Raw genomic sequence first — 24,795 nt, forward strand, 5'->3', positions numbered from 1 at the left:
TGTGTACCATTGCATGGAGGCAGTGACCATCTGTCACAAGAAAAATCCATTATCAGGGCCACAAATTTAACTTTAGCATTGTTAAGACAGTCACTGTATTGACAAAGGACTGCTCCAGGCTTGTGGGGAGATCTGAGCCAGTGTGCTGGGGCTGCTCTCATGGCTCCTGATGGAAAACAATGGGAAAAGAGAGAGGCAAAAACAAGGAGTCCAGACAAGACAGACAGTTTCTGTGATGCAGAGCTTTCCCCATAAGGACTGTTGGGCAGGGAGGAGAGGGAATGCTGCAGGACAGCTTTTCTTGGTGTTCTCCACCTCATGGCAGGGGGGCACACCAGGAAGCCCCAGATGTACTGGGAGCCTGTTTTTTATTGAAGTCCTGCCAAAGAAGAGAAGAGACCTTTCCATTCCCACAGGCTGAGTTTCCAGTATGAGGTCTTGGATCAAACAAGCATAGTTTGATGCCAAAGATTTGCAGGAGCCCTAGGACAGGACAGGACAACTTCTCCCGCTGCAATGCTGTGCTGCAGCATGGAGGGACAGAATGTTGCCACTGGCAAATCAAGCCCTCCATGGGATACTGGTCCTCAAGCCAACTGTCAGCATCAGAGGGAAGAAAGATGATTTTACTCAGTGCAAAATGGAACCCCTTCCTGTATCCTTTCTCAGAGCTCAAGAAAGGGGTGCTGGAGCAGTGTCAGCTGGTTGGCTTGGGACTTGCTGCTGGAGAGCTGCAGCTACAGTATAGCAGTAGGAAGGTGGCTTATGCCCTAACAGAGATGCTCCTCCCTCCTGAACTTGCTGCTATGGCACGGTGCGAGGGTGGGAGATGCTCAGAGCCCTCCTAAAATGTTTGCTTTTCCCTAACAACTCTAGGGATTTGAGGGAACCTCTGGGCAGAGAATTTCTCCATGCATCAGCAATAGGAAAAGAGCAAATTCAGTGCACAGAAGAGCTGATGCAGAGATGCCTATACAAACCACATCTTTTCAGGTTACTTGAATTCTCCTTGCAGATCAGTACAATAGCTGAGCATGGAGTAATAGGTTCTGTTTGGAGCTTCAAGGGACACAAATCTTTCATATAGCCAGGTTAAATGTAGATAACTGGGGAATAAGAAACCACTTCATTTCAGAAAGGATCTGGGTTTTGGCGGACAGTGGACAATAGTGCTTGTACCCACCTCAGGAAGGGAAGACACTCCCACGTGGCCTACCTCCCCATGCCCTGCTGCCTGTCATCTTGTCACTTACGGACCATTGCAAGAATCCCAAGGCCGTGTTCACTTCAGGCTTCTGGGTGATGAGTAGCAGGGTTAGCAGAAGAGCCTCTCAGCTGCCCCCAACTGCACCCTGTTCAGTCAGAGCCCCCTGATGCTTTGGTGGGGCTCAATGGGGACAGCCTGGGTGTCCCAGCCTCCCCCAGGGAGTTCATTCTTGCTGTGGGTCTCCATGGGTCTGTGGTGATGGCCATGGGCTGCTTCAGTGAGTCTGTTGCCCTGAAAGCCAGGCAAGGTCTCAGTCTCTGCATGGCCCAGCTGCTCACCGTGGTCATTACCTGGTGTGCTGTAGCAGGCTCAGGGCCTGCAAGGCCTCCCTGGCAGTCAGTTGCCTAAGACAGGAAATACCTAGTCATGCTGACCGGACCTAAGAAACCTCTCTTCCACCCTCAGACCCTTGTTATCTCTGTAAAACGATGGGTCACTTTTGCCTCAACCCTTACTATTGGACTGTTTCCCAAAACTCCTATGCCCTATATAAACCCCTATTTCTGCCCAGTTCGGCAGAAGAGCTGTCACTGGGACTCTTCACAGAAGATACCAATAAAGACACCTCTGTAGAACCTCATACAGCCTTCTCCTCTCTCTCCCTACGTCTGCCAAAGGCACTTAGCAAGCAAAGAGCTGAAATCACTAAAGAGCTGCGAATCACCGAAGAGCTGATCTCTTAAGAGCTGATCTCTTAAAATCACTTAAGAGCTGGGCTTGCTAAGATTGCCGGCTAGGAGCTTGCATGAGGGGCCTGGACAGGTTGTGCTTAACTGGACTTCGCTGTCTGGGACACCCATGGCAGCCGGGGTCGGGGAGACCCCGAAAACCCCAGAGCCGCATTAGTGCTTCTGGGGATGAGCTGAGATTGTTCAAAACATGGTTTCTCACTCGGAATTGGAGCCTGTGGGTAGTGTTTGCCAGTTTAAGAAAAGTGACAAGCAGTTCCCTGCTTTATTCCAAGTAGAAGATTATTTTCCCCTCCATCCTGCCAGCTCTGTCCCCACCCGACCACCATCCACTCCTTCACACTGAGGATGGGGATCAGCCCCTTGCCACAAGGCTGCCCAGGAGGATCTGCATGTGGTGGTCCCTTCCTTTATGTCACATGCTTCGCTCGTGTTCAGTCAACCTGTCCCACCAGGCTTAGGGACAGGTGAGCCTGCAGTGGCTGCATGGAGCCAACAGGATGTGACCATGACCCTGGGCCTCCATGTGCCAAGGACACCTCTGCCCTGCCACAGCATAGGGGACAGATGTTCTGCTGGCAGGTGTCCTGTCCTGTGCCAGCATCCACAGGCTCATGTCACAAGCTTGGGGAGAGAGCTCGTCAGTTGTCGTGCCAGGGCTGTGGGAACATGGCTGTCAGCCTGAGGGGCTGCCCTGTGCCTCAATACTTCCTGACCCTCTGTCCTGGCAGGAGAGAGCTCTGGGCAAAACAACCAGGAGAAACCAATGGGGCTTTTCTGTAAAAGCTACTTACTTCCTGGCTGGTTCAATGCCAGGACAACCGGGATCTCTGCCCGTGGACCCCCTCAGGGCTTGCATCACACAGACACTGTCCTGGAAAACAGGAGACAAAAAAGGGTTTAGAAAGTGAGGCAAGAATAGAGATTTGTACTTGGGTTTGATTTTCCTTCCAGGCAAAGATCCTTGCCAGGAGGGGGATTATAGCCTTGGATACACCAAGATCCTTCCAGACCTTCAATGTCTCTAAGAGGACAAGATCTGGGCTTGGAGCCGAGGGTGGAATACATCAGTGGGCTCCCACTCACAGGGTGCAGAGGCTCAGCAGGAGCTGCACTCAGTCAGGAGCTCACTCCTGTCTGAGGGAGGTTGTTGCATTCCCTTATTTTTTTACTCTGCCAGTGTAAACATTGATTGGATTTTCAACTTCACTGGCTGCAGACTCAAAAATACCCCAAAATGCCTCATATGTGTATGCTGCGGCCTTACTCAGTGTGGGCATCCCCAGAAATTCCTGACAGATCCTTGCTTCCATTCCAGTCCTGTCTGACTCCAACTTCATGCAGGTGGAGATGTGGGTAAATGCACCCTGAGCAAAAGCATCTTTCTGGGTCCAGGTTCACACATCTATGCTGGAATGTAGGACAGACCCAACAGCAGGACAGGCAGCTGGAAGGTTTCCTGATACCCCACACAGTGTTATGATTCCTCCATGCAAGGCAACAAGATACTGGGAAGTCAGCCCCAGCAGCTGGGGAAGCCTGGATGTCCAAGTCCTTTGGTTGATGCAGGACTCACCCTGCCTGGAGGGTCCCTGAGGAAGAGGCACCTCTGGGCTTGCACAGTGGTCTGCATTGGCCTGCACTTGCTGAAAAATACACCTGATGCCTCAGCTGAGTCCCAGGGTACATCGGTCCGGGTCCTGACTGGAGTCACAGAGTCCTGGGAGCAGCTTCCCACTCCTTTCTCTGGCTGTGCCTCCAGTGCAGCTCCCAGGCACAGCTGAGATTGGGAATGGGAGTGGAGTTGGGATCTAGATTGAGAACAGGGCTGGGGGATTCCTCCCATGGACCACAGCCTGTGGACCTGTGAGCAGCCTCAGCCCAACCTGAGACCAAAGGAGCAAGTCCCTGCCCTTATTCCTTGGTCTGTGCTTCAGAGGCAGATGGGGGCTGTGCTCCTTCTGGAAGCACCTTTGCAGCCTCATGCTGTCCCAAATGTCCTGGCTGCTACAGGCTTCCCTCCAGCCAGCCCATCTCTGTCCTTGATGGCTCCTGGTCTGAGTGCCTGTCCTAGGGTGACTTTATGATGTTGTATCCCCAGCCATCTGTTCTGTTAATGCTGGATATTATATTCTCTGCCTTCAAGTCTGGTTCAGAGAGCAAAGGTGGGGAGAAGAAGAAGTACGGAGTTTGTTATCACAGGCTGCACTCACTCTTCTAAAAGCAACACTGCTCCACATTCTGTGCTGCACTGTGTTGTCCAGGCACTGACGGAGCAGAACAGAGTGCTCTTTGCTTTTCAGTTGGTTTAGCTGGCTGAGGCAGAGTTTTCCCTAGACTGTCTTTTTTCTTTCCCTTTTCTTGGAACTGTTCAAACCTGCTCCAGACTGGGACCTGGAGAGCACTGAGAGCTTGCACTTTGTGGCCTATGGGGGCCTACTCTGGGCAGCAGCCTTTCCTAGTGCCGGAGGGATTGATAACAGAGCAAGCATCCACAGGAGAGACTTTCTGAATTTGTCGTCTCTTCAGAGGGGCGATTGAGTTTTGTCATCTGGTATTGTTCATTTTTTGTGCTGGGGGGTGCTTTCCCTGTTAAATAAACAGGTTCTTTCCGCTTCTCTCCGAGGAAATTTTTCCCAAACGGGTTAGGGGGTGGGGCCGTATGGGTTTGTTTTCTGGGAGACCCCCTTTTGGAGGTTTTCTCCCAAATTTGCCCTAAACCAGGACAGTGCCTCTGCAGAGGAGCCCCACTGGCTTCCAGTGCTCCCTCAGGAGCAAGTCAGGACTGAGACCAACGTGGTGCTGGAGCAGCTCTGGAATATGTTGTGGGATTGTTTGTGCATTGCTCAGGACTGGCCTGCACTGGACCAATCCCAAAACTGTTGAATGTTTCTGGATTGAATGGCCCCCTGCACTTGCTGAGGAGCTCGCAGATGGGAGCAGAGAACCCCGCCCCTAACCCCTCCCTTTGGACCGCAGCCTGTTACAGTGTCTACATGCTCATTGTGTTCTTCCTGTTATTCCCCAACCACATATGAAGCTGCAGGGCCGCCCACCAGAGCTCTCAGATGTGCTCATGGTTTACAAAGCCACTGAGAAGCCCTGAGTCCCACAACCAGCAAACTCCACCTCTCAGAGCCACCAGCGAGTTACTTCTCCTGCTCCAGTGTCTCCTTTGATCCCTCATTCAACCCTGCAACCCTCACCCAGGTGGCCCCACCTCCGAGCCTTTTGTTGGAAGAGATAGATTAGAAAAACTCTCTCCTTTGTCTGGGGAAATGGAGGTCCCCTGCACTGCTGGGTGACTAATACACTCTCCACCTCCTCTTTGTACTCACATTCCACTCTGCCCCCAGGGATTGTTTCCCCTGCTTCATGGTGGGGACAAGCTTTTCTGCCCAGCTGGGATGGGTGCCAGCATGTCCTGTCTTTCCTGAGAGTTTGTGTCTCTCCTTGGAGGAAGGCCATGTCTCCCTGAGTCACAGAGCTGAAGCCCATGTCCACACCAGCTGCAGGGGATGTAGAAATACAGACAAGAGTCTTCAGGTGTCTCAGGCATGCTGGTGACCAGCATCCTCATCCAGCTTTACCTGAGATTAAGCTCTCTGTGTTTATGCAGGTATGGGGTGATCCAAAGACACCAGCACAGCAGGGAGTTTGGGCTCCTGAGAGATCTCTCGTGAGATCAGGCAGGTTAACCTGGTCCCTTGCTACTGTGGCCCCATCACGGTGGTGACACAGGCTGTAATAATAATGAAAAATTGACATTAAATTGTGGGGAACTTATTGCTGCCCCACAGCAAACCCTGCTCCTGCACCTGGTGGATTGTCTGGTTATTTCAGGTTTCAATGCCATTTTCATATCTGGTTATGCTGAGTGGATCTGTCCCTCCCACTATCAAAGCAGTTCCCTAAAAATTCACGGCGTGCCTCTGTCCCTGGGAATGGTCAAGGCAGGATGAATGTATGGAGAGCAGCGCTGTGGACATCAACATGTCTGGCTGACATTCCCCTGGGAATGGGAGTATTTCCACCCCAGCATGTCCAAGCTTTTGGTGCCTTCCTGTTTGCACTGGAGGTTGAGTATCCTGGGACACCAGTGATTGTCCAGGGCATGGCACAGGCTCCCTCTGACCTCAGCTCCTATCCCCCTGGGGCTGGAAAGAGGGTGGCAAAAGTGACCCCATGAAGAGGAGGAGCAGCCCACCCTGGGGAGGGAAGGGATGCCAGCCCCCTTTCAAAGCCACCTATGGACAGCCCGGGAATAGGATGGCCAAGTCTGTGCAAGACCAAGGTATGGAGGACACACATCTCCCAGGATGGGTCCCACCACAACAAGGACCACCTGACAGATAGGAACTTGCTCCAAAGTCTCCAAAACCAGAAGAAGGATGAGGTGCAAGGGGACCATCCCTACTCCCACAGGGCTCCTCCAACCCCGTTTCTGCTTCCCATCATCCAGAAATGAGATTTTTTTTGTTCCTTTTTAGTCTTTGAAGACCTCATTGCCTGTCCATCTAAAAGTGAAGCAGGAGGTTTGAGAAAGGGATTAAGTTCAATCCAGAAAAATCTCTCTGTGATAATCCCTGGTGCAATTGCACTGTACAGGATGGCAGACAACTGCCTCAGAAGGTGAGATGGGCAGCATAAAGAGTCAATAATAGGCAGGTATTTTTCCTATAGAAACTTGAGAAGAGTCAGCCTGGGGAGGCAGAAAGGCAGCAGAAATGATGCTGTGCTGAGCCTCAGGGACAGGACTGTGGTTTCCTGTGCCATAATCAGCAGCAAAAGCAAATATTTTTTTCACATCAATTAATATATTAATGTATGGAATAGATTAACACGGATTTTCCAGAGTTAAGTGCTTAATGAATTGAAGTGAGGAGGTAAACCTCTGCAAAGACTCACAGCAGTCCTGCAGAGAAGCCCTGCTCCACAGTGATGGGCACTGCCAGGGTGAAAGTAGGGACAGCACTGGAGCTCATCCTTTGTGGGACCTCCAGCTGCACAACCTGTGCAATGGAGTGGTGCATCAGGGCTGGAGGCTCCTGCACCACAAGCGCTGGGCAAAGGCTGAGCCCCATGAGCACCTCTGCGCCCCAATACCACAGTGATGGTCAGAGAGCTCTGCAGAAGGTGCAGTGGTGCAATGTGTGCTGTGCATGGGTCAGCTGTGAGCAGCAGGAAAGCCCCTTGCTTCAAGAAAGTATTGAGGAGTGAGGCAGGCATGAGGAGCCTCAGCTCACACCCTCAGTGTGAGGTTGTGATCCGCAGCCTGCAACCCAGCTGCTCTAGGAGCTGTGACCTCCAGCCTTCTCTCCTTGTTTATTATTTTGCTCACTGTTGTATCCCACTGTGTAAGCAAGCTGCAAATGTCCTTCTCAGAGGAAGGAACCAAACCTCCTTTGGCTCACTGCTCCCTATGCAAATGCATCACATCACATTATTCACTTGTGACCATATTGAAAACAGACTCAATATACATCTGGGCTCCTCAGGGCTGTCACGAAGTTCTTGTGATGATTAAAAGCAGGAACGCAACCACAGCTGTTAATCATTGTAGATGAGAGGTTCTTGGAACTTTTCTGCATCTCAGGATGTTCCCACATCCCACTGAAACCATCTAAAGGCTAAGCCCTAGGGAGGGGGCAAGATGGGGTTGAGCCTGGGGTCAAGGACCTTGCCCGGAGGGATAGATGGGGCCGATCCCAAGGACACAGGCTGTACCCAGGAAGGAGGGACAAGATTGGGCTGAGCCCTCTTGGTAACGGTGATGCTGTAGGGACAAAGCTGATTCTAGGGCCGGGGCGGTGCCTGAGGGGCCGGGCTGGTGCTGATCCTGGGCAAAAGAACCGTGCCTGGGGAAGGCAGATCGGTCTGGTCCCGGGGCGGAGGGGGCAGGAAAATCTGAGTGCGGGTCCGGGGCAGCCGCAGGACTCGCAGCCCGGGCCGCCCCGCGCAGTGCCACGGAGCCCGGTGTCCCGCCCGGGTGGGCCGGGGCGGCGGTGACTCAGCCGGGAGAGGCAGGCGAGGAGGAGGCGGGGGAGGAGCGGCAGGAGCCGCCGCCGCCGCTGCCGAGCCGCTCACCTGCCCGGCTCCGCCATGGCCCGCCGCCTGGCCGCCCTGCTCCTGCTTCTGGCCCTCGGCTGCCTACTGGGCATCCTCCTCCTCCTCCTCGGCTCTGGGGACACACGGGGCCCGCCGGGCTTCAAGGTGAGCGGGGCGGCGCGGGGGGACTGGGCGCGGAGTGGCGGCGGGTACCGGGAGGTGCTGGGCTGCCGGGGGCTGGGGGAGCCGCCGTGGGCATTCTCACGCCGTCGGTGTGCGGCATTCTCGGTGTGCGGGAATACTGGTGGGGGAGAGACGCCGGCATCTGAGGATCCCCAGCGTCACGGGAGGCGCCAGGGCTGAGGGGTCCCTCATCTGCGGGGAGGGTCGCAGGAAGCAGCCCCCGCCGGGTGCGCAGGGACGGAGCTGCCCCAGTAGCGAGACCCGCTGCGTGGCATCTCCGCTGCGGCACCCGCCGGCTGCGGGACCCTCGGCCGTCCATGCGTTGTGCCTTGGGACGTGCGCTTTGGGAGGGGAATCCGTTGGACACACTGAAAGATAGCGGCCCCCCAGGTCAGAGCAGCCGAGTCAGCATCTGCTGCTGCTCTGCCTGGGCCAGGGCTTCCTTGCGCACCCCAGCATCTCCCCGGGCTCCACTGCATTGCCTGAGCCAGTGCTGCTGGGTGACAAATGCACTTTCCTTTGAATACAAGCTGCTTTTTTTTTTTTCCTTTTTTGTCGTAAATTCGGATGATGAAAGAGGTTCCTGAACAATTTCTTTTTGGCCAAGCACTCCCTTTGTAGGACAAGTCTTTTGTTTTAAAATAGTCCCAGGCTCTTGTCCTGAAAAGTATTCCATCTAAAACCCCGTTTTTCTCATCCCAAGCAATTTACTTGGAAACTTTCTGAGCCAGCCTGCACGCCAGATGTGCTGCTGCCTTCTCTCTGGGTTTGTCAGATGTAATGAAGACAAGCAGGCTTAGCCAAGATGACCCTTTTTGCTCTTAGTATAACTACCAATTTTTAACTCCCTCTCTGTGACACCTTTTTTGTCCACCTGTTACCACATGCTGGGCCATCTTGGGCAGTACTCTGAGCTGATTTCAGAGTGGATTTTATCTTTTGAACATGAAGGAATTAGATTGGTACCAAGATCCCCATATGTAGCACTTGGATCAGCCTGGAAAACCTTTCTTCTCCCTGGTTCCAAAATGGACCTTTGGTTTTAAACCAAATTAATTCCCAGAAACTTTTTTTCTTGTGCCTTTTTTGATGCTTTTTCTCCCTCTGAGTGCTAGCACCTTCTAGTCTGCAGGCACTGCTGCAGTTTGGGACCAAGCATTCCTGAACACCCACCTGGGTCCTGACCCTGCTCTGCACAAGGCCTGGCCCAGGGACTCAGTGCTCCTGGATATGCCAAGTGCAATGAGGTCCAGCATGGTGTGTGCTTCAGTGTCCAGCAGTGCCTGTTCCCATGAGGCTGGCACCAGGAAGGTGCTGAGGACTTGCTTGCACACAAAGCCCAGTGCTGTTTTGACAATGCAGAACTTTGTGTTATTTTAACTCAGCCCAAAAGATGCCCATGTGGTTTAGAGGTCGGTCCTGCTATGGGAGACCCTGGGCACAACTTCTGATGGCCTGGACAAGATGTGTCCTTGCTGACTCAGTCCACGTTAGCTCCTGGATAGTGCTGTTCACTGATGAACTACAGCTCCACATTTTCCTTTCCAGTTCCTTTGCATGGAATATAGCCCTAAAACCACCCAGGATTTGTTATCTTGCTGCTGAGGGACTGATCCTTCCCTCATGGGTCTGCAGTGGAGGTTACGGCCTGACTGCCCTGAGCTGCGTCCTGCTCTTGACAGCCCTTTTCTTTCTTCTTTTGGCAAACGTACCTCTGGCAATTTCTACGTCCTGTGGCTGCTGTGGCTACTGCAGCAGGAAGGAAACCTGTTACATCTCACTGCAAACCTGAGTGGTGCATGACCTCACCACCCTTCAGAAAGGCAAAACGGTGGGAAGCCAGGGATGAGCCCCTCATGCAACATGGGACAGCCTGGAGGGCCTGCGGGATGGGGGCTGGAGTCCTGGGCATGGCCATGGAGCACACTGCCAGGCAGCAGCACATGGGGCATTCTCAATGTCCCCATCTGCCTCCTCCCCTGGGCAGAGCCCTACACTGATCAGGAGCCCCAAGCACTACTCATGCATGGCCTTTGGGAACATGACTGTCTTCTGTGCCCCCTCTGCAGGGGCTTCAGGACTGAGCAGCCCTGAATGGGGCTGGCCTGAGTGATGTTGCATTGGGGCAGAGCCCTTGGGACCATGGGTGACCTAGGAGGCAGCAGAGATAGGGCTGGCATTGGAAAACTGTCCCAGTGTGGGGCCACAATGGAGACCTCTCTGTGTCCCCCCTGCCTGCAGCATCACCAGGGTCTGGTCAGAGGGTTCTGCTAGAAAAATCCCTGTGTTACCAGGAGATGCTGGTGGTGGGGACTGTCCCACATGCATGAGGCCCTGCCAAAGCCCTGGGTGCCAGTAGGCAAACATGCCAAGGCAGATGAGAGGGGTGATGGGAGCCAGGTGCTGGTGTGGGAGTGCGCCAGGGCATCCCTGTGTCTCCCCAGCCCTCATTTGCAGTGTACTTATTAGCAGGCACAGGGCAGCTCAGCTGGCAGAGCTGAGGGCTGCACTCACGCTGCAAATCACTATCGGGGTGGGCTTTTATTCTCCCTCCTGGGGCTTCCCACCTGTAGGGCCCCTGAAGCCTACCTGCCCATGTCCATGGCTCAGCCGTGACTCAGACCCACACAGCAGCACACTCTGCTCTGGGGAATGCAGTGGCTCTGATGCCCAAGCCCAGGCTCTAGGCAGGGACAGAAGCTAAGACAGGGACAGGATCTGGGGCCAGGGACTGGCACCATTGCACACCACTGTAGGTTATCCCATTCATGATTTCTGTGTGAATGCTGGAGGCATGAGGTACCCTTGGGACTGGAGGAGATGACATTTCTTCATCACTGGGAACATACTAGGCTGCCCATGTCTGCCTCGGTGCCTTTGTGCACCATGCACACGATTCTCACCACTGCTTACCACTCCCAGGCAAGGATGTCTTCTCCACAGGGACAAGCTGGGGTGCAAAATCCTGTGCCCTCAGGAGGGGCTGGCACAAGGCTGCGGTGACTCCTCTCCTGCTGGGGTGGCTGTGGGGTGAGCTGTGGTAGCAGTTCACCAGGCACTCTCTGCAGAGGCAGCACCATCGTGTTGCAGCACCTTACCTCAGCCAGGCCAAGTGCTGCTGCTGCCACCGCCAAGGCTGGGGGACCCACAGGATGCACCTCACCCACCACTCCACACCTGGTGGTAATGCACTGGGGGTCCAAGAGGAGATACCCCCACCCAGACCCACAGGTGTTGGCAGCAAAGGGCACTAGGATGTGCCTACATGCGCAGCCAGTTCTGCATCCTGCCTCAGCTGTCACCCCAACATGTCACGTCTGTGTGGGGCTTACTCTGGGTGTAGGCTTCGTGCTGCCTCTCATTGCCTGCACTTCCCTGGGCACGCAATGTGGTATGTGTGCCCATGTACACCTATGCACATAGCCCTCCTAAATGCATGTGTGCACGGACACATGCACCCATGCGCACACACATTGGCGCACCTATGTGCATGCAGACCTCACCCATGCGGTCTGCATGCACATAGTGTAAGCATCCACACCTAAAGTTGCACACACCATTGTATGCCCATGCACCCACACACAAACATGCACACTCCTGCAGCATGTAGACCACATGCACATGTGCACATACATTTGTGCATCTCTTTACATGTGCAACTCCACTCCAGGTATGTACCCCCATGCATACATCCTGGTACCAGCTCTCCATGGGGTGGGAAGTGGGGCACAGCCAAGTCAGCCCTGCTGAATGCAGGAAGAAACCCTGGGAAACAGCCTTCCTCCTGTCACGGGTGGTGGGTCTCCTCCTGCTCACCCTAGAGCCAGCCATGTGGCTATGTCCCTTCCTGCCATGGGGTGAGTCTGGCATCCCCAGCATCGCCCTCCCAGGCTGACCCCACTCCTGGTGGGTGGCACCAGGTATTCCTGGCACTGCAGGTCATCCTTATTGTTTCATACTACAGTATCTCTCAGCCCTTGCCACCCTGTAGATATCCCTGTCTCCAGCCTTGTCCCTCCCTGTAGACTTCAGCCCCTCCATGGCATCTCCGCACTGGAGACTACTCCTAGGGGGTGTTGGCTGTGCTTAGCCCCAAGTTTGGGGATGACCTACCGATGCTTTCCTGATGGGGACAGCCTTGTCACCCTGCTCCTGCTAGTGTCACTCCAGGTGATATCTGGGGTAATGCAGTGCCTTGTAAGCAAATCGGAGACATCTGCATGGTGACTACAGAGGGCGTGGGCACATGTGTCACTGAGGTGGACAGAGGGGGTCCCCTAGGGCTGGACCCTCCTCAGACTCTCCTGTGCTTGGTCAGTGACTGCTCATCTGGGGATACAGGGGTGACAGGATCCCAGGGAGGCAAGGCAAGGCAGAGGTTGCTCTGTCAAGAACAGACTGGGATGCCACACGCTGGGCAAAGAGGGTGTTGAGAGCCCTCTAAGCCTGCCTGGAAAACTCACCCAGCACCCAGCCCAGGAGGCTGGGGAGAGGTGTTGGGGGGAGTTGTCAGCCTCTTTCCTCCTCTCTGCAGTGTTTGTCAGGAGCTGAAGCTACTCCACTGCTCCAGCCTGGCCACAGAGGGGGATTCTTTGCTGGCTTGTAGTTTTTGGCCCAGGGCATGAGCAAATCACTGGGTGAGTCTGGGAGGGTCACCTATGTGAGATGGTCCTCTGAGGGAGCAGGAGGTACCACTGGTGCAGGGCTATGGGTTCATGGTGTAATTGAGGCTACCTATAAGTGGGGACCTCGGGTGTCCTTGACACTTCTGTTGCCTGAGCTGGTGAAAACCAGGTGATAGGGACAGGGGCAGCATGGGGCACCCATGGCAGGCAGGGGTGGGGTGGCTTCTGGGCAGGGAGAGGAGCTGCCTACTCCAGCCCTTGGCTGTACTGAATCTGGGTAGGGCAGGAGCAGACAGAGACTCATAGGAGGTTTAAGCCTTAGATGGATTCACCCCAGAGATGCTCAGCTGGGGTGGTTCTGGGTCCTGCCTTGCTTTCCCCCATACTCACAGCCCTGAGGTGGCACAGTGGGGGCCAGCATGGGCAACCCTGAGACCATGGGCAGCGGGGGTCAGGCAGAGGGCTACGCCCAGGGGTGCTGCAGGCAGCATGTATGGTGTCCCCTCCCTGGGAGCTGGGTAACCTTGTTTGGCAGGAGGAGCAGGGTTATTTATAGCCAGAGAATAGCCCAGCCATACAAGGGCAGGAGGGACGAAGGGCCTGGCTGCCCTTCTTTGGCCAAGAGCATCCCAAGGAGCCATTTCAGGTGTCTCTCTCCACCACCAGTCCCAGGGACTGGCTAGCATGGCTCAGCAGGCAGCCAGGAGTGATGATAACCTGCAGTGGGGGAAGAGCCCCTGAGCTGCACTCAACGGGGTCCCCTTACCCAAAAAGCTAGAGTCCCTGTGCTGTTCCAAATAGCATTCCAGAATGGCCAGTATCCCACCCCCAGTCACATGCCAGGCAGTGCCCTCTTTGGGCAGGTGTGGGCCCAGCAGTGCCAGGCTGGGCTGGGCAAAGCCTGCCTCTGCCAGATGATACTGCAGAGCTGCTGGGCACTGACAGGGTGGGAGTGTGGACTGAGGGTCGGAGTGTGGACGGGTTGTGCACTGAGCCCCAGTGCCTTCCTTTGGTAAGGGCTGGAGTACCCAGGTGACCTTCAGCCTCCAGGCCTGACCCACTGCCTTTCCCCTGCAGTACGGCATCGTGCTGGACGCTGGGTCCTCCCACACCGCCATGTTCATCTACAAGTGGCCTGCAGACAAGGAGAATGACACCGGGGTGGTCAGCGAGCACAGCATGTGTGATGTGGAGGGTAAGGGCTTGCCCAGGTCCGGGGCTGGTGGCCGTGTCTGTTGCATCCCTGTGGCAGGGCAGCATGGTGTGAGTGCCCCTGCCATGCCCAGCTGCCTCCCTCTGTATTCACCAGTGTAGTGACATGTTCTAAAGGGTTCAGCTCTATTCCTAAAATGTCCCCCAACTCCCCCCAAGGCTTGCAGCTGTGCATGCTTTGGTTTGTCCTTTCCTGGCAGGTACTGAACCACCAGAGAACAATCCAGCTCCCTGCCTAGCCCAGTGAGGAGCCAGGGTCAGTCTTTCACTCTCCATTTATCAACCTTTCCCACGCTGTCAGCCAGCAGAGGATGCAGCGTGGGCAGAGAGATGTGGCTGGACCCTGGATGGCTCCACGCCTACAGAAAACTGCCTTTTGGACAGCCTGAAAGGGGCAAAGCTGCTCACCAGGCATTTTCCCACTAAGCATCATCCCCTCACCAGCAGGGAGCAATGCTTTTTCCTCTTCACAGGTCCTGGCATCTCCAGCTACAGCTCAAACCCGCTGGCGGCTGGGACAAGCCTGGAGCACTGCCTGAACCAGGCCCTGAGAGATGTGCCCAAGGAGAAGCATGCAGGCACGCCGCTTTACCTGGGTGCCACGGCTGGCATGCGTCTGCTCAAGTGAGTGCTCAGGGGGGCCCTGTTGTGCCAGTCTAACATGCCAGCTTGCTACACACAGCAGGGGTGGAGGTGGGGAAGGATGGCTGAAGTGTTGCCCTTTTGCTGGGCAAAGCTCTTGACCACCGACCTGCCCAGTGCTTTGTCCCCTGCAGAAGTGGTCCTGCCTTTCAGAGCAGGATATACTCTACAGGGCACAGCCAGCACAGTGCTAGTGGGGGCTGGTGGAGGGGCCAGCACCAGGATAACCCACCCAGATTTTTTGGATGCTAGGAGGAAAATCCCTTGCACCCACTGCCAGCCTGATGGGACACAGTGAGAATAAACACCCCTCAAAAAGCACACGGGGGAGGAGTTGTGCTCCCCTCACTCAGCCCAGGCAGGATGGATTCCATTGTCCCAGCAGTGAGGAGCACACTTCATTCCTGCTACCTGCCTCCTCCAGCAGAGACAAGGGGAATTAGCTAGTGGTTTTTTGGGACATGCCTATGAGTACCCAGGCAAGGGCTCACCTCTCCTCCTGGGCCCTGCTGTGGCAGTGCTGGCCTTCAAGGGCCGTTGGGACAGGGAGGGCTCTGCAGCACTGTGGCACAGGTCTGTCACTCCGCCCTCTCACTTGGCCCACAGCATTGCGGACCCACAGGCGTCGGACGCTGTCCTCAGAGCTGTAGCAGCCACACTGAAGACGTACCCCTTTGATTTCCGAGGAGCAAAGATCCTGTCAGGGGAAGAGGAAGGGGTCTTTGGCTGGGTCACTGCAAACTATCTCCTGGAGAACTTCATCAAGGTGAGCAGAGGATAGTGACATCCAGTGGGATGGCTGTGGTGGCTGGGCAGCTCCTCATATGCTTATGCCTGCTCTTGTCCTCCTTGGCTCAGCGTGGATGGCTCGGAGAATGGATCCACCCTCAGAAGAAGACCCTGGGGGCCATGGACTTTGGAGGTGCTTCCACACAGATCACCTTTGAAACCAGGGACACGATTGAAAACCCCAGAAATGAGGTGATGCTGAAACTGTATGGCCAGGCATACAAAGTGTACACACATAGCTTCCTCTGCTATGGGAGGGACCAGGTCCTCAAGAGGCTGCTCTCCAAGTTCCTCCAGGTACAGTGTGTGCTTGATGTGGATGCTGGCTGTCATGACCCCACAGCTGCCCCCTCACCTCCGTGTTTACACTGTCCCTCAGCCCTGGACCAGCTGCACACCTTTACCAGCCAACTTGGGTTTTGCCCCCAACACTTTCCTGTGTTCCCAGGGCTTTCTCCCACTATCTCCATTAGATGATGCAGCTCTTGGCTAGAGCCAAGACACTCCAAGCCATTTTGAGACACTTTTGTCAACTGCTCTGTGTCTGGCTGCTCAAGCTCTGGGAAGCTGTGCTATGCACAGCTCATGCACCCCCTGTGTCCCTCCTCTGGCAGGCTGAGCGCTACCAAGAAACTGTCTCCCATCCCTGCTGGCCTATGGGCTACAACAAGAGCCTGTTGTTGAGCAGCATCTATGACAGCCCCTGCACGGAGAAGGAGAGACCAAGCCTTGCCCTCAACACCACTGTTACCTTGGTCGGCACTGGGAATGGGAACCTCTGCACTCTGCATGTCAGCAAGCTCTTTGACTTCACCAACTGCTCCTTCTCCCACTGCTCCTTTGATGGTGTTTTCCAGCCGAAGATTTCAGGAAACTTCATTGTAAGTCCCCTAAGAGGAGGGTGGTGACTCGGCTGCTGGCCGGGCAGCTCCCCAGCATCATGTGGCAGCAAAATCAGACCTCCAGCTCTGCAACAGCACTTTCTGGTGCCCACCACATTGGCCAGAGTGTCTGCTCATGATCAGAGTTTACTCCGGGCCTGTCTCACAGCTGCTCCTTTCCCTCCATCAGGCCTTCTCTGCCTTCTTCTACACAGTGGATTTCATACAGACTGTGATGGGAAGACCTGTGCACCTGCCCAACAACCTGAAGGATGCTGCAGAGACCATCTGTGCCACCAGCTGGAGTGAGGTGGGCTCCCTGGGCATCATGGGAAGAAGGGGGCTGCTTCATGTGGGGTATCACCCAGGCTTTGAGAGAAGCCCTTGGAGGTCACGGGGTTTCCTGGCACCAATGGAGTAGGGGGAAGGCAATTGATGGCTCCTACATGGGACTGGGAGAGGGCTCAGGTGGGTAGGGGTAGCCTTGGCCTCACAGATGTAAACACCCTGAGCTTCAGGCCACAGACACAAGCCTGGCCATTGCTGGCTTGACCTCTCTTCTCTTTTCCTCTGTGCATCCCACCCAGCTGCTCCTGAAAGCCCCAAAGCTGGAGAAGAGGCTGCCAGATTACTGTGCTGTCAGCACATTTGTGTATTTGCTCACCACCAAAGGCTACAGCTTCAACAACCACTCCTTCCCCAACATTGCCTTCCAGAAGAAGGTGGGTAGCACCAAAATCCATCCCCATCCCACGGGATCTCTTTGGAGTTAGGCCAAAGAACCCTGCAGGAGAGATGATCCCTCATGGAAAAAGAGCAAAGCAGAATAAAGGAAGATCTCAGTGAACAGGGGCAGGATGGAACTCTCAGGTTTTGGAGGGATCTCCCAGGGGATGGAAACAATAGCTGAGCTGGCTATTGGGGTGGTCATAGGATCAGGTCCTTCAGCCCTTCCTTGGCTCTCAAGATGCCAGCCATCCCATACAATGCTTTGCTGAGGCTTTTTGGGAAGTTACCTCAGGGCAGGAGGTACTTTTGTCTGCACACGCTATGGGATGTGCAAGGAGATCAGGACTGGCCTGAGCATACAAGGTTTTACTCCCAGGGGATGAGCTCAGTTCTGCACAAGATGGTCACTGCTCTGTCCCTGGGCTGGCTGGACCTGTGGGCAAGCAGAGGCTCAAGGGGGCTGCAGCTTCCCCCACACTCTTCTCCCTTGGGCTGACACTGAAGCTGTCCCAGAAGGGTCTGGAGCACAAGTCTTACAAGGAGCAGCTGAAAGAGCTGGGGGAACTCAGCCTGGAGAAAAGGAAGCTCAAGGGGGACCTTCTCACTCTCTATAACACCCTGACAAGAGGTTGTACCCAGGCGGGGGTTGGTCTCTTCTCGCAGGTTAACATGTCACAGGACAAAGAAATGGCCAGGGGAAGTTTCGGTTATATTTTAGGAAAAATTACTTCATGGAAAGTGTGGTCAGGCATTGGAACAGGCTGCCCACGGATGGGGTAGTTACCATCCCTGGAGGGATTTAGAACATGTGCAGATGTGACACTTGGGGGACATGGTTTAGTGGTGGCCTTGGCAGTGCTGGTGTTACTGGTTGGACTCCATGATCTTAGTTGTCTTTTCCAACTTCAGTGATTCCATGATTCCATGGTCTCCTGAGGCCCATGCAGCTGGGCTGGCTGGATGGTGACAATGCCATGCTGTTTCCACAGGCAGGAGAAACCTCCATTGGCTGGGCCCTGGGCTACATGCTGAACCTCACCAACATGATCCCGGCAGAGAAGCCCTCCTCCCACAAAAGCATGCTGTACAATTACTGGGTCCTCCTCATCCTGCTCTTCGTGGTCACCACCCTGACATCCCTGGTGACTGCTATCTGCCTGCTCCGGCACAGCAAGTCCAGCATAATCTGATGGCAGGGACAGGGTGGGCCATATCTGCAGGACCAGCACCATCCTACCTGCTGGAGGTTCCATGCTCTGAATGCTTGGGATGTGGCAAGTGCTCAGCAGCATTGCAGTGCTCAGCAGCAATGTCCTCCTCCAAAACCTGACACCATCCCAGAAGATTAGCTGTGTCCTTTTGCCTTCCCTTTGCCCTCTAGCTGCGGGAAAGGAAGAAGACGATCACTGGCCCTATGGGAGAAGGGCTTAAATGTTTCCCTGTACTACTCAGGGATGGACCCTGGAGCAGGCTTGGAAATGGGACATTCAGAGCTAGGGCATCTTTCTGCCACCAGAGCTGAGCTGAACTGAGCCAATGAGCCCAAGCAACAACAAGATTAATTTTCATATGTATGTGTATGAATGGGGAATATTACTTACACTAGTCCTTATAGCCAACCGCCAACCTTGCTCGCCTGTCCCTGAAGCATCAGCCCTGCCTCCTGGGGAGCTCTGGGCATCACCTGAAGCTCATGTTGTCTTTCTGTCTGATGTACAAACCCCAGTGACCTTCCTGAAGGTAAGGTCTTTTCCTTGGCCATTGACCTCAGCTTTGGGTAAGGACTTAGAAACAACCACATGTGGGAAGATGGCAGCTTCCAGGTCCCACTTCAACAACCAGACATAATGCCTTCACTACCCCCATGGTTCCTATGCTAGACTTGTCTTTGCCACATCCAAAGACTCCTGCACACCCTGGTTCCTGCAGCTCTGTAGTGCATGGCCATGCTGGCACAGAGCCAACAGGCTCCCACACTGTGGGGCTTTGCTCTGCACTGAGATTTGAGCCTGGCATCACCCCACACCAGGCAGCTAGGAGGATGCACCTTCATTTCCAATTAAGTAAGAACAGGGATGTACAAACATAAAGAAGGTTTGGTTTTGCTTGATTTTTTTTTAATAATCTGAAATAAACCTTTGTAACCACTACTATGGCTCAGTGGCTTGTGATCAGCAACAGGCAGTTCAGCCTGGCTGTCCCATGGGGGCAGAACCCCTCAGCCACATCCACAGGTCAGCCTCTGCCCAGAGGTCTCAGCCCTTGCAGCCTGTCCAGTGCTGAGACACCGTCACAGCTCTGTGCACTCTACCAGCCTGGAGATGACCTCAAATAGACCAAGGTGGGCTGGAAACCTCACACCAGACCCAGACCCACTTGGAGGTGGAGGAGCTGCAGCCAGCCAGTCACCAAGCTCGTGCTTCCCCAATGCTGGAGGTACAGTCACCCCAAAGCCAGAAGCAGGCAGCTCAAGCTGTCCCTCACTGCCACAGCCCCCAGGAAAACAACCTGCCAGCAGCCTCCACTGCCAAGGCCCAGCTCTGGTGCTCAAGGGCAGCAGCAAAGCAGCTCACATTTGCTGCTGCAGTCACTGGCAGCTCAGACACCAGGACACACATTGCAGTGCTCAGCAGCTGCATGGGACTGGTCCAAACTCTCCAATCCTTTCGGAAGCCTTCCCCTGCCCTGCACGTTCCATGAACACTAAAGAGGAATGGCTGCAGGGAGCTGCAGTTTCTCACTGCCCTCTTTGCTCCTGTTGGCAGCACCAACTCTGCTCCGTGGGTTTGCTCGCTTCCCAACACCCTTCCCTGCTCCAGCTGGAATACCATGCTTGACTTAACACACCTGTTCCCTGCAGCACTTTGCTTTCAGCTCTTCCACTGGCTGCTCCCCATCTCTCTGCACAGGGCAAACCTGATTCCAGCTGAGAGGATGCTGTGAACCTCCAAGCCCAGCTTCCTCTCCAAGCTCATCTCCTCAGCACAGGGACTCCCTCCTGTGGTGATGTTCAGGGCCTGTCTATGTATCTCATATGGAGAAGGCACTACTGGTTCCTGAAGCTGAAACACTGCTCTAAGAACCTGGGCAGCTCCCAGAATTCAGGCTGAGTTTCCTCTTCTAAGAAATTCAGCTGCAGCTGAATCAGAGCTGGACGTCCACCAAAAGCAGACAATTGACCTAGTCAAGACTTGGAGTCTGACATGGAAAAACCCCACATGCCCCACTGTGTGCATGGGATTCGAGACAGTACCATTACCTTGCCGAGCAGTTATGGATCTGGATGGGCAACCTGGGACTAGCCAGTGACAGGTGAGCACTGCAGAGAGGGGCCGTGGGCACATGGTCAGCTCTGTTGCAGGGGAAGGGGACACCCCAGAGGCCACCCAGCTGTGGGACTTAGCTCAGGCCTGTTCAGGTAGGTATGAAAAGCCTTGCTGCTGTGGTGGAAGGGACATGGGGACTGGCTGGGCTCAGGAAAGATGACACAGCAACAGCTCTACCCTCACAACTCAGACCAGACCGGTCTGCACCTGCAGTCTCAGAGCAATCCAAGTACTGACTGTGACTGCCATCACCACAGAGGGACCAGAGCTTGCCTCAGGCTGACATTCACCACCTGCTCTGCCCTTCACCTCATCCACAACAAGTGCATTCGGCTCTCAACTTTTATTGTACCCCGAGCGCAATGTGCAGAGGCCATGGGGCAGGCAGCAATCCCTGAGGTGCCTCCACCATGCTGTCTCTGGCAGGATCAAGTCCTCAGAGCTTTCCAGAAGTGTCACCAAGCCCACCACCCTCACAGGCAGCATGGGCAGTGTCAGGTTGGGCAGACAGGAAGGGGTGAAGTGGGACACGGGCACGGCAGGCTATGCGCTGCTGGCTACTCCACCACGTCACCGTATCTGTTCCTCCTCACCAGTGTTGCAGCGCCGTCCCTGTCTTCTGCACTAGGGAGGTTTTCTGCAACAAGAAAGTACAAGTTCCCTGGACCTCCAACTACCCTGATGGTTTGCGAAGCGTGGGCAAAGAACCACAGAGCCTTGGTGAAGCACGTAAAGCCTCTTCAAGTTGGCCTAGCTTTGGAAGCTCAAGGTATGTATGGGAGAAAGCAGCGAGCACCAATGAGAATTGTCCAGTAGCTGCTGTCTTGATGCCCCTCCAATTCTGCCCACCCTACTGGGCAGCAAATCCCTCCACACCTCGGTTGCTCTCTCCATCCCTTACCTTCTCCTTCCGCTCCCAGCAAATGAGCCTTTTGTGCTGGCTTTTGTGAATACCCAAAGCAGGCAGGACAGAAGGCAGCAGCGAGTGCACCCAGCCCACATCACCAGCCCTGCTCAGGAACCCACTGTGCCTGGTGCACAGAGGGACAGGGGAGGCATGAAACTAGGTAAGGAGCTCCACCCACCATGGGTGCTCCTGCTCCCACCCCTTGGCTGCGGGGTGCCAGTGTGGGACTTATATAATGAGATTTTGGCAATGACACGGTCACCAGCAGAGTAATTATTGCATCAGGGAAGAACCAGGCACAACAAGCTCAGGCAAAGCAGTAGGAAGATATGACTGTACCTGCGGGTTGAGACACCCCACCAGTCACGGCGAACTCTTGTAGGGACTTGCCTGTCTCCAGGTAAATCCAGAAGTTGGAGCATTTCTGTGTCTCAGCTCTGGTTACCACGTAGCTTCCGAGGGACCCTGCAGCTGGGGAGGCCGAGGTGCTCCTGGGAGTGCCAGCAGCACCCGCTGCCACGAACCCTCCTGAGCCCTGGGGACCGGGGCACTGGGAGGTGGCTGGAGCCAGAGACGAGCCCCCATAACAGTGGCAAACACCACTCTGTACCGCTCGGGCTGGGTACTTACCCGCAGCCAACAGCAGGCTCCACTGCAGGCTGTATGGCAGCTTCTGCCGCGCCATATTCTGCACCGCGAAGGCGGCCCCGCTGCCTGCCGAGACCGAGGCCGGGGTTACCGGACACGGCCGGGACGTCCCCACTGCCCCCGCGGAGCGGCCAAGGACAGCCCGGGGGATGCCGGGTGGCTGGACCGGCCCGTACCTGCCAAGAAGGTGCCGATGCCCTTCATGAAGGCGTGAGACTGGCAAGCCGCGTACTGCTGCAGCGCCTGCGGGGAGGCATCAGCGCGAGGGCCGGAGGCCCACCCGGACCCCTCAGTCCCGGCACCCCCCGCACCCCCAGGCCCCCCAGCCCGTCCCCCGCGGGGCGCACCGGGTGCTTGGCAGCCACATCGTCCTCCACCCGCCGCACGCCCAGGTTCACCATGGCTAGGGTGCCGGGCCCGGTCCGGGGCAGGACCCGCCCCTGCCACCCGCCCCTTCCGCCGCGGCCATGGCGGAATCGGAGGGGCCCCTTTCATGTGCTCCGAACCGGGACAGGCCGGTTCCTCTGCTACTGCGGACCCGACGGCGCCGTCTAGTGAGAGCTGGGCGGGAGAAGGAGCAGGTGGGGGGCGGGCGGGGGTCGAGCAGCCCTGGCCTGAGCTGCTTCCTCCCGCAGTGTGACCGACGCGATGGAGGTCTGGGCCGGGGAGCTCGGTGACTGCCCGGCGCTCGGCTTTGTATGTACCGGGGGGAACAGGGGGAGGCGGGAGAGCCCGGGACTGAGACCGGGGTGCCGGAGGGGCAGGGATGGATCTGGACCCAGGCTAAGCCGTGTTGGACGCGCTCTCCTCCTCCTCTCCCTCTGCAGCGGTGCCCGCCGGAGGAGCACGGCGCGATGCTCAGGTGGGTGCCGCCGCCCTGGGACCTCCCTCGCTACGGGCACCCTCTCTCCCCGGGCTCCCCCCACCCTAGGCCCCACCTCGCCCGGAGCCCCTCTCTCTCCTGCTCTCCTTACCCCCACTCCCCGCAGGGCCGCCCTGGATCACGGAGCCGCCGCGCTGAGCCTGGGCCCGGGTTCGGCCACGCTGCGGCTGCCGGAGGAGCCGCAGTGCCCGGCCCTGGCCCTCGCCCAGCTGCCCGCCGCCGAGGCGCGCAGCCAGCTGCAGGCGCTGGTCTTCGGCATGGCCGGCTGCATCGAGAGCCTGGAGAGGCGCCTGGAAGGTCCGTGGTGGGTTTAGAAGAGGGGAGGGCTAGCAGCTCCTGCCACCTTCATGGGATCGTCACCCCGACCTAAAGTGCCCTAGGTGCCCCAGTTCAGCCGCACTAGGAGAGGGCTTCACCCCAGGTGGTTTCTTCTCACCGGTCCCAGTAGACCAGCAGAAGAGCTGCTGCCCGTCACTTCCCTGTTGGGGCTGGGCCGGGAGGACACAGTGCTATGTCTCTGTGTGGAAACACAGCCCTTGTTCTCATGGCAGCACCACACTAGCATCCTGAATGTCAGAGTCGCCTTATAGATATCTTTGTCTGAGGGGTGGAAAGATTTTGGAGCAGCATCAGTCTGGCTGGAAGTGCTGAGAGGAGAATGGGGCTCAGTTTGGCTGTGGAGGGAGCTCACTGAGGGAGGCTTGAAGGTGCTGCATGTGGAATAAGGAGGCGTTGTCACAAGCTTCGGCTCTGGCTCCTGTCTCAGTAGCAGTGGAGACGTTAGCATCTTCCTGCAGTCCTGAGAAGAACGCTGCCCGGAGCCAGCAGCTCTTTCTGCCAGGTAGGCACTGCTAGGGGCACCTGCCCTGCTCCTGCAGTCTTTTGTCTTCTCCCTCCTGGAGGTTGCTGCTCCTGTATCCATGTGCTTCCAGGACACTCTTGAGTGTCCTCAGCTCTGGCTGCTGGCAGCCACCTGTTGTCCTGGTGCTCTTCCAGGCAGAGCAGGGGCAGGGTTTAGTGTGGTGGCTCTCAGGGTGTCTGGAATGCTCAGGTCAAAGGCTGGGCATTGCCAGCCTCAGAAGAAGGGCAGGCTTTCCTGTGCTTCCAGACTGGAGGCTGTGTGGATCCATGCCTCCTTGTGGGAGAGAAGGCCAAGCCTGGCCCTTGCCCTCTGTGGCTGCTGGTCCTGCCAGGCTGGGCTCCTGGAGGCTCCCCCTAGCCGTGGAGGGACTGGCAGGGCAGCCAGAGCTCCTGGGTAACCTGTAATCTGTGTCCTGCCTGTTCCTGACCGAGGCAGACCCCAGCCCCAGGAAGAGTAAGGCTTCTGGCTCAGCTTTGCCAGGCAAAAGGAAGGTACCGGGGGAGTCTCTCATTAACCCTGGTTTCAAAAGGTCAGTGCTGGGGCTGGGTGCTGCTCACTGGGCACCCTGTGGGCTCTGCTCCGAAGTTATGTGGCAGCAGGGCTTGGGGCTTGTGACTGATGTTTCCTCCATCTCCTTCCAGCAAGAAGGTGCCATCTGGAGTGAATTTCGAGGACTCCTGATGGGTGCTGTCCTGTGCCCTGATGACAGCCCTATGGACCACTGTGTCTGAGTGAGGAGGTGTCCCTGTTGTTCCGGACCTACTGAGCTCCTCAACCCAGGGAGACAACAGAGGCAGCAGTACCTGGCAGCCAACCCTCAGCTTTCCCCTTTTGGGGGAACAGATGGAGCAGAGGGGACACCAGCATGGTGGGTTTATCCCCTGCAGCTCTTCCCTGCTGGCAGGGACCAGCTCCTGACCTCACTTACCATGAACTGGTGGAGTTTGGATGGAGCTTTGATACCATGGAATGGAAAGATCACCTGTGCTTTGCTTCTTGCCAGTAAAGGTGTTTTTAGCCAGCTACTCTCTCTGGGTGCGTCTGTCCATTCTCCCTCTCCCTTTCTCAGGAAGCCTTGGGCCTGTTTCAGCTGAACCCAGATGT

General features: G+C 55.9%; 3 protein-coding genes across 8 annotated transcripts; 2 read left to right on the top strand and 1 right to left on the bottom strand.

The window, feature by feature from the left end:
• The first annotated feature begins 7,567 nt into the window (after positions 1-7,567).
• ENTPD2 (ectonucleoside triphosphate diphosphohydrolase 2) lies at positions 7,568-19,215 on the top strand. The gene is made up of 9 exons (XM_036393710.2): positions 7,568-8,169; positions 13,890-14,007; positions 14,498-14,648; positions 15,273-15,432; positions 15,525-15,752; positions 16,070-16,336; positions 16,527-16,646; positions 16,924-17,058; positions 18,055-19,215. The coding sequence occupies exons 1-9, from the start codon at positions 8,059-8,061 to the stop codon at positions 18,253-18,255; spliced, it is 1,491 nt and encodes a 496-aa protein (XP_036249603.1). The 5' UTR covers positions 7,568-8,058; the 3' UTR covers positions 18,256-19,215.
• Positions 19,216-20,719: 1,504 nt separating this feature from the next.
• TMEM141 (transmembrane protein 141) lies at positions 20,720-22,442 on the bottom strand. 3 transcript variants are annotated; one of them, XM_036393718.2, is made up of 5 exons: positions 22,294-22,442; positions 22,123-22,189; positions 21,929-22,012; positions 21,638-21,769; positions 20,720-21,028 (listed from the first exon to the last, which is right to left on the bottom strand). In XM_036393718.2, exons 1-5 carry the CDS (start codon positions 22,345-22,347, stop codon positions 20,949-20,951), a joined length of 417 nt encoding a protein of 138 aa, XP_036249611.1. In that variant the 5' UTR covers positions 22,348-22,442; the 3' UTR covers positions 20,720-20,948. The 3 variants fall into 3 exon arrangements, with proteins under 3 accessions (XP_036249611.1, XP_036249612.1, XP_036249610.1); XM_036393719.2 differs by lacking the exon at positions 22,123-22,189 and having other exon boundaries at positions 21,689-21,769; positions 21,929-22,122; positions 22,294-22,378; XM_036393717.2 differs by lacking the exon at positions 22,123-22,189 and having other exon boundaries at positions 21,929-22,122; positions 22,294-22,378.
• PAXX (PAXX non-homologous end joining factor) lies at positions 21,026-24,716 on the top strand. 4 transcript variants are annotated; one of them, XM_036393715.1, is made up of 5 exons: positions 21,026-21,160; positions 22,774-22,808; positions 22,936-23,126; positions 23,599-23,670; positions 24,127-24,716. In XM_036393715.1, the coding sequence occupies exons 2-5, from the start codon at positions 22,801-22,803 to the stop codon at positions 24,420-24,422; spliced, it is 567 nt and encodes a 188-aa protein (XP_036249608.1). In that variant the 5' UTR covers positions 21,026-21,160; positions 22,774-22,800; the 3' UTR covers positions 24,423-24,716. The 4 variants fall into 4 exon arrangements, with proteins under 4 accessions (XP_036249608.1, XP_036249605.1, XP_036249606.1 ...); XM_036393712.2 differs by lacking the exon at positions 21,026-21,160 and adding an exon at positions 22,328-22,527; XM_036393713.2 differs by lacking the exon at positions 21,026-21,160 and adding an exon at positions 22,328-22,500.
• The last annotated feature ends 79 nt before the right edge of the window (positions 24,717-24,795 follow it).

Source organism: Molothrus ater, chromosome 20, assembly GCF_012460135.2.
Source record: "Molothrus ater isolate BHLD 08-10-18 breed brown headed cowbird chromosome 20, BPBGC_Mater_1.1, whole genome shotgun sequence".
NCBI classification, from domain to species: domain Eukaryota; kingdom Metazoa; phylum Chordata; class Aves; order Passeriformes; family Icteridae; genus Molothrus; species Molothrus ater.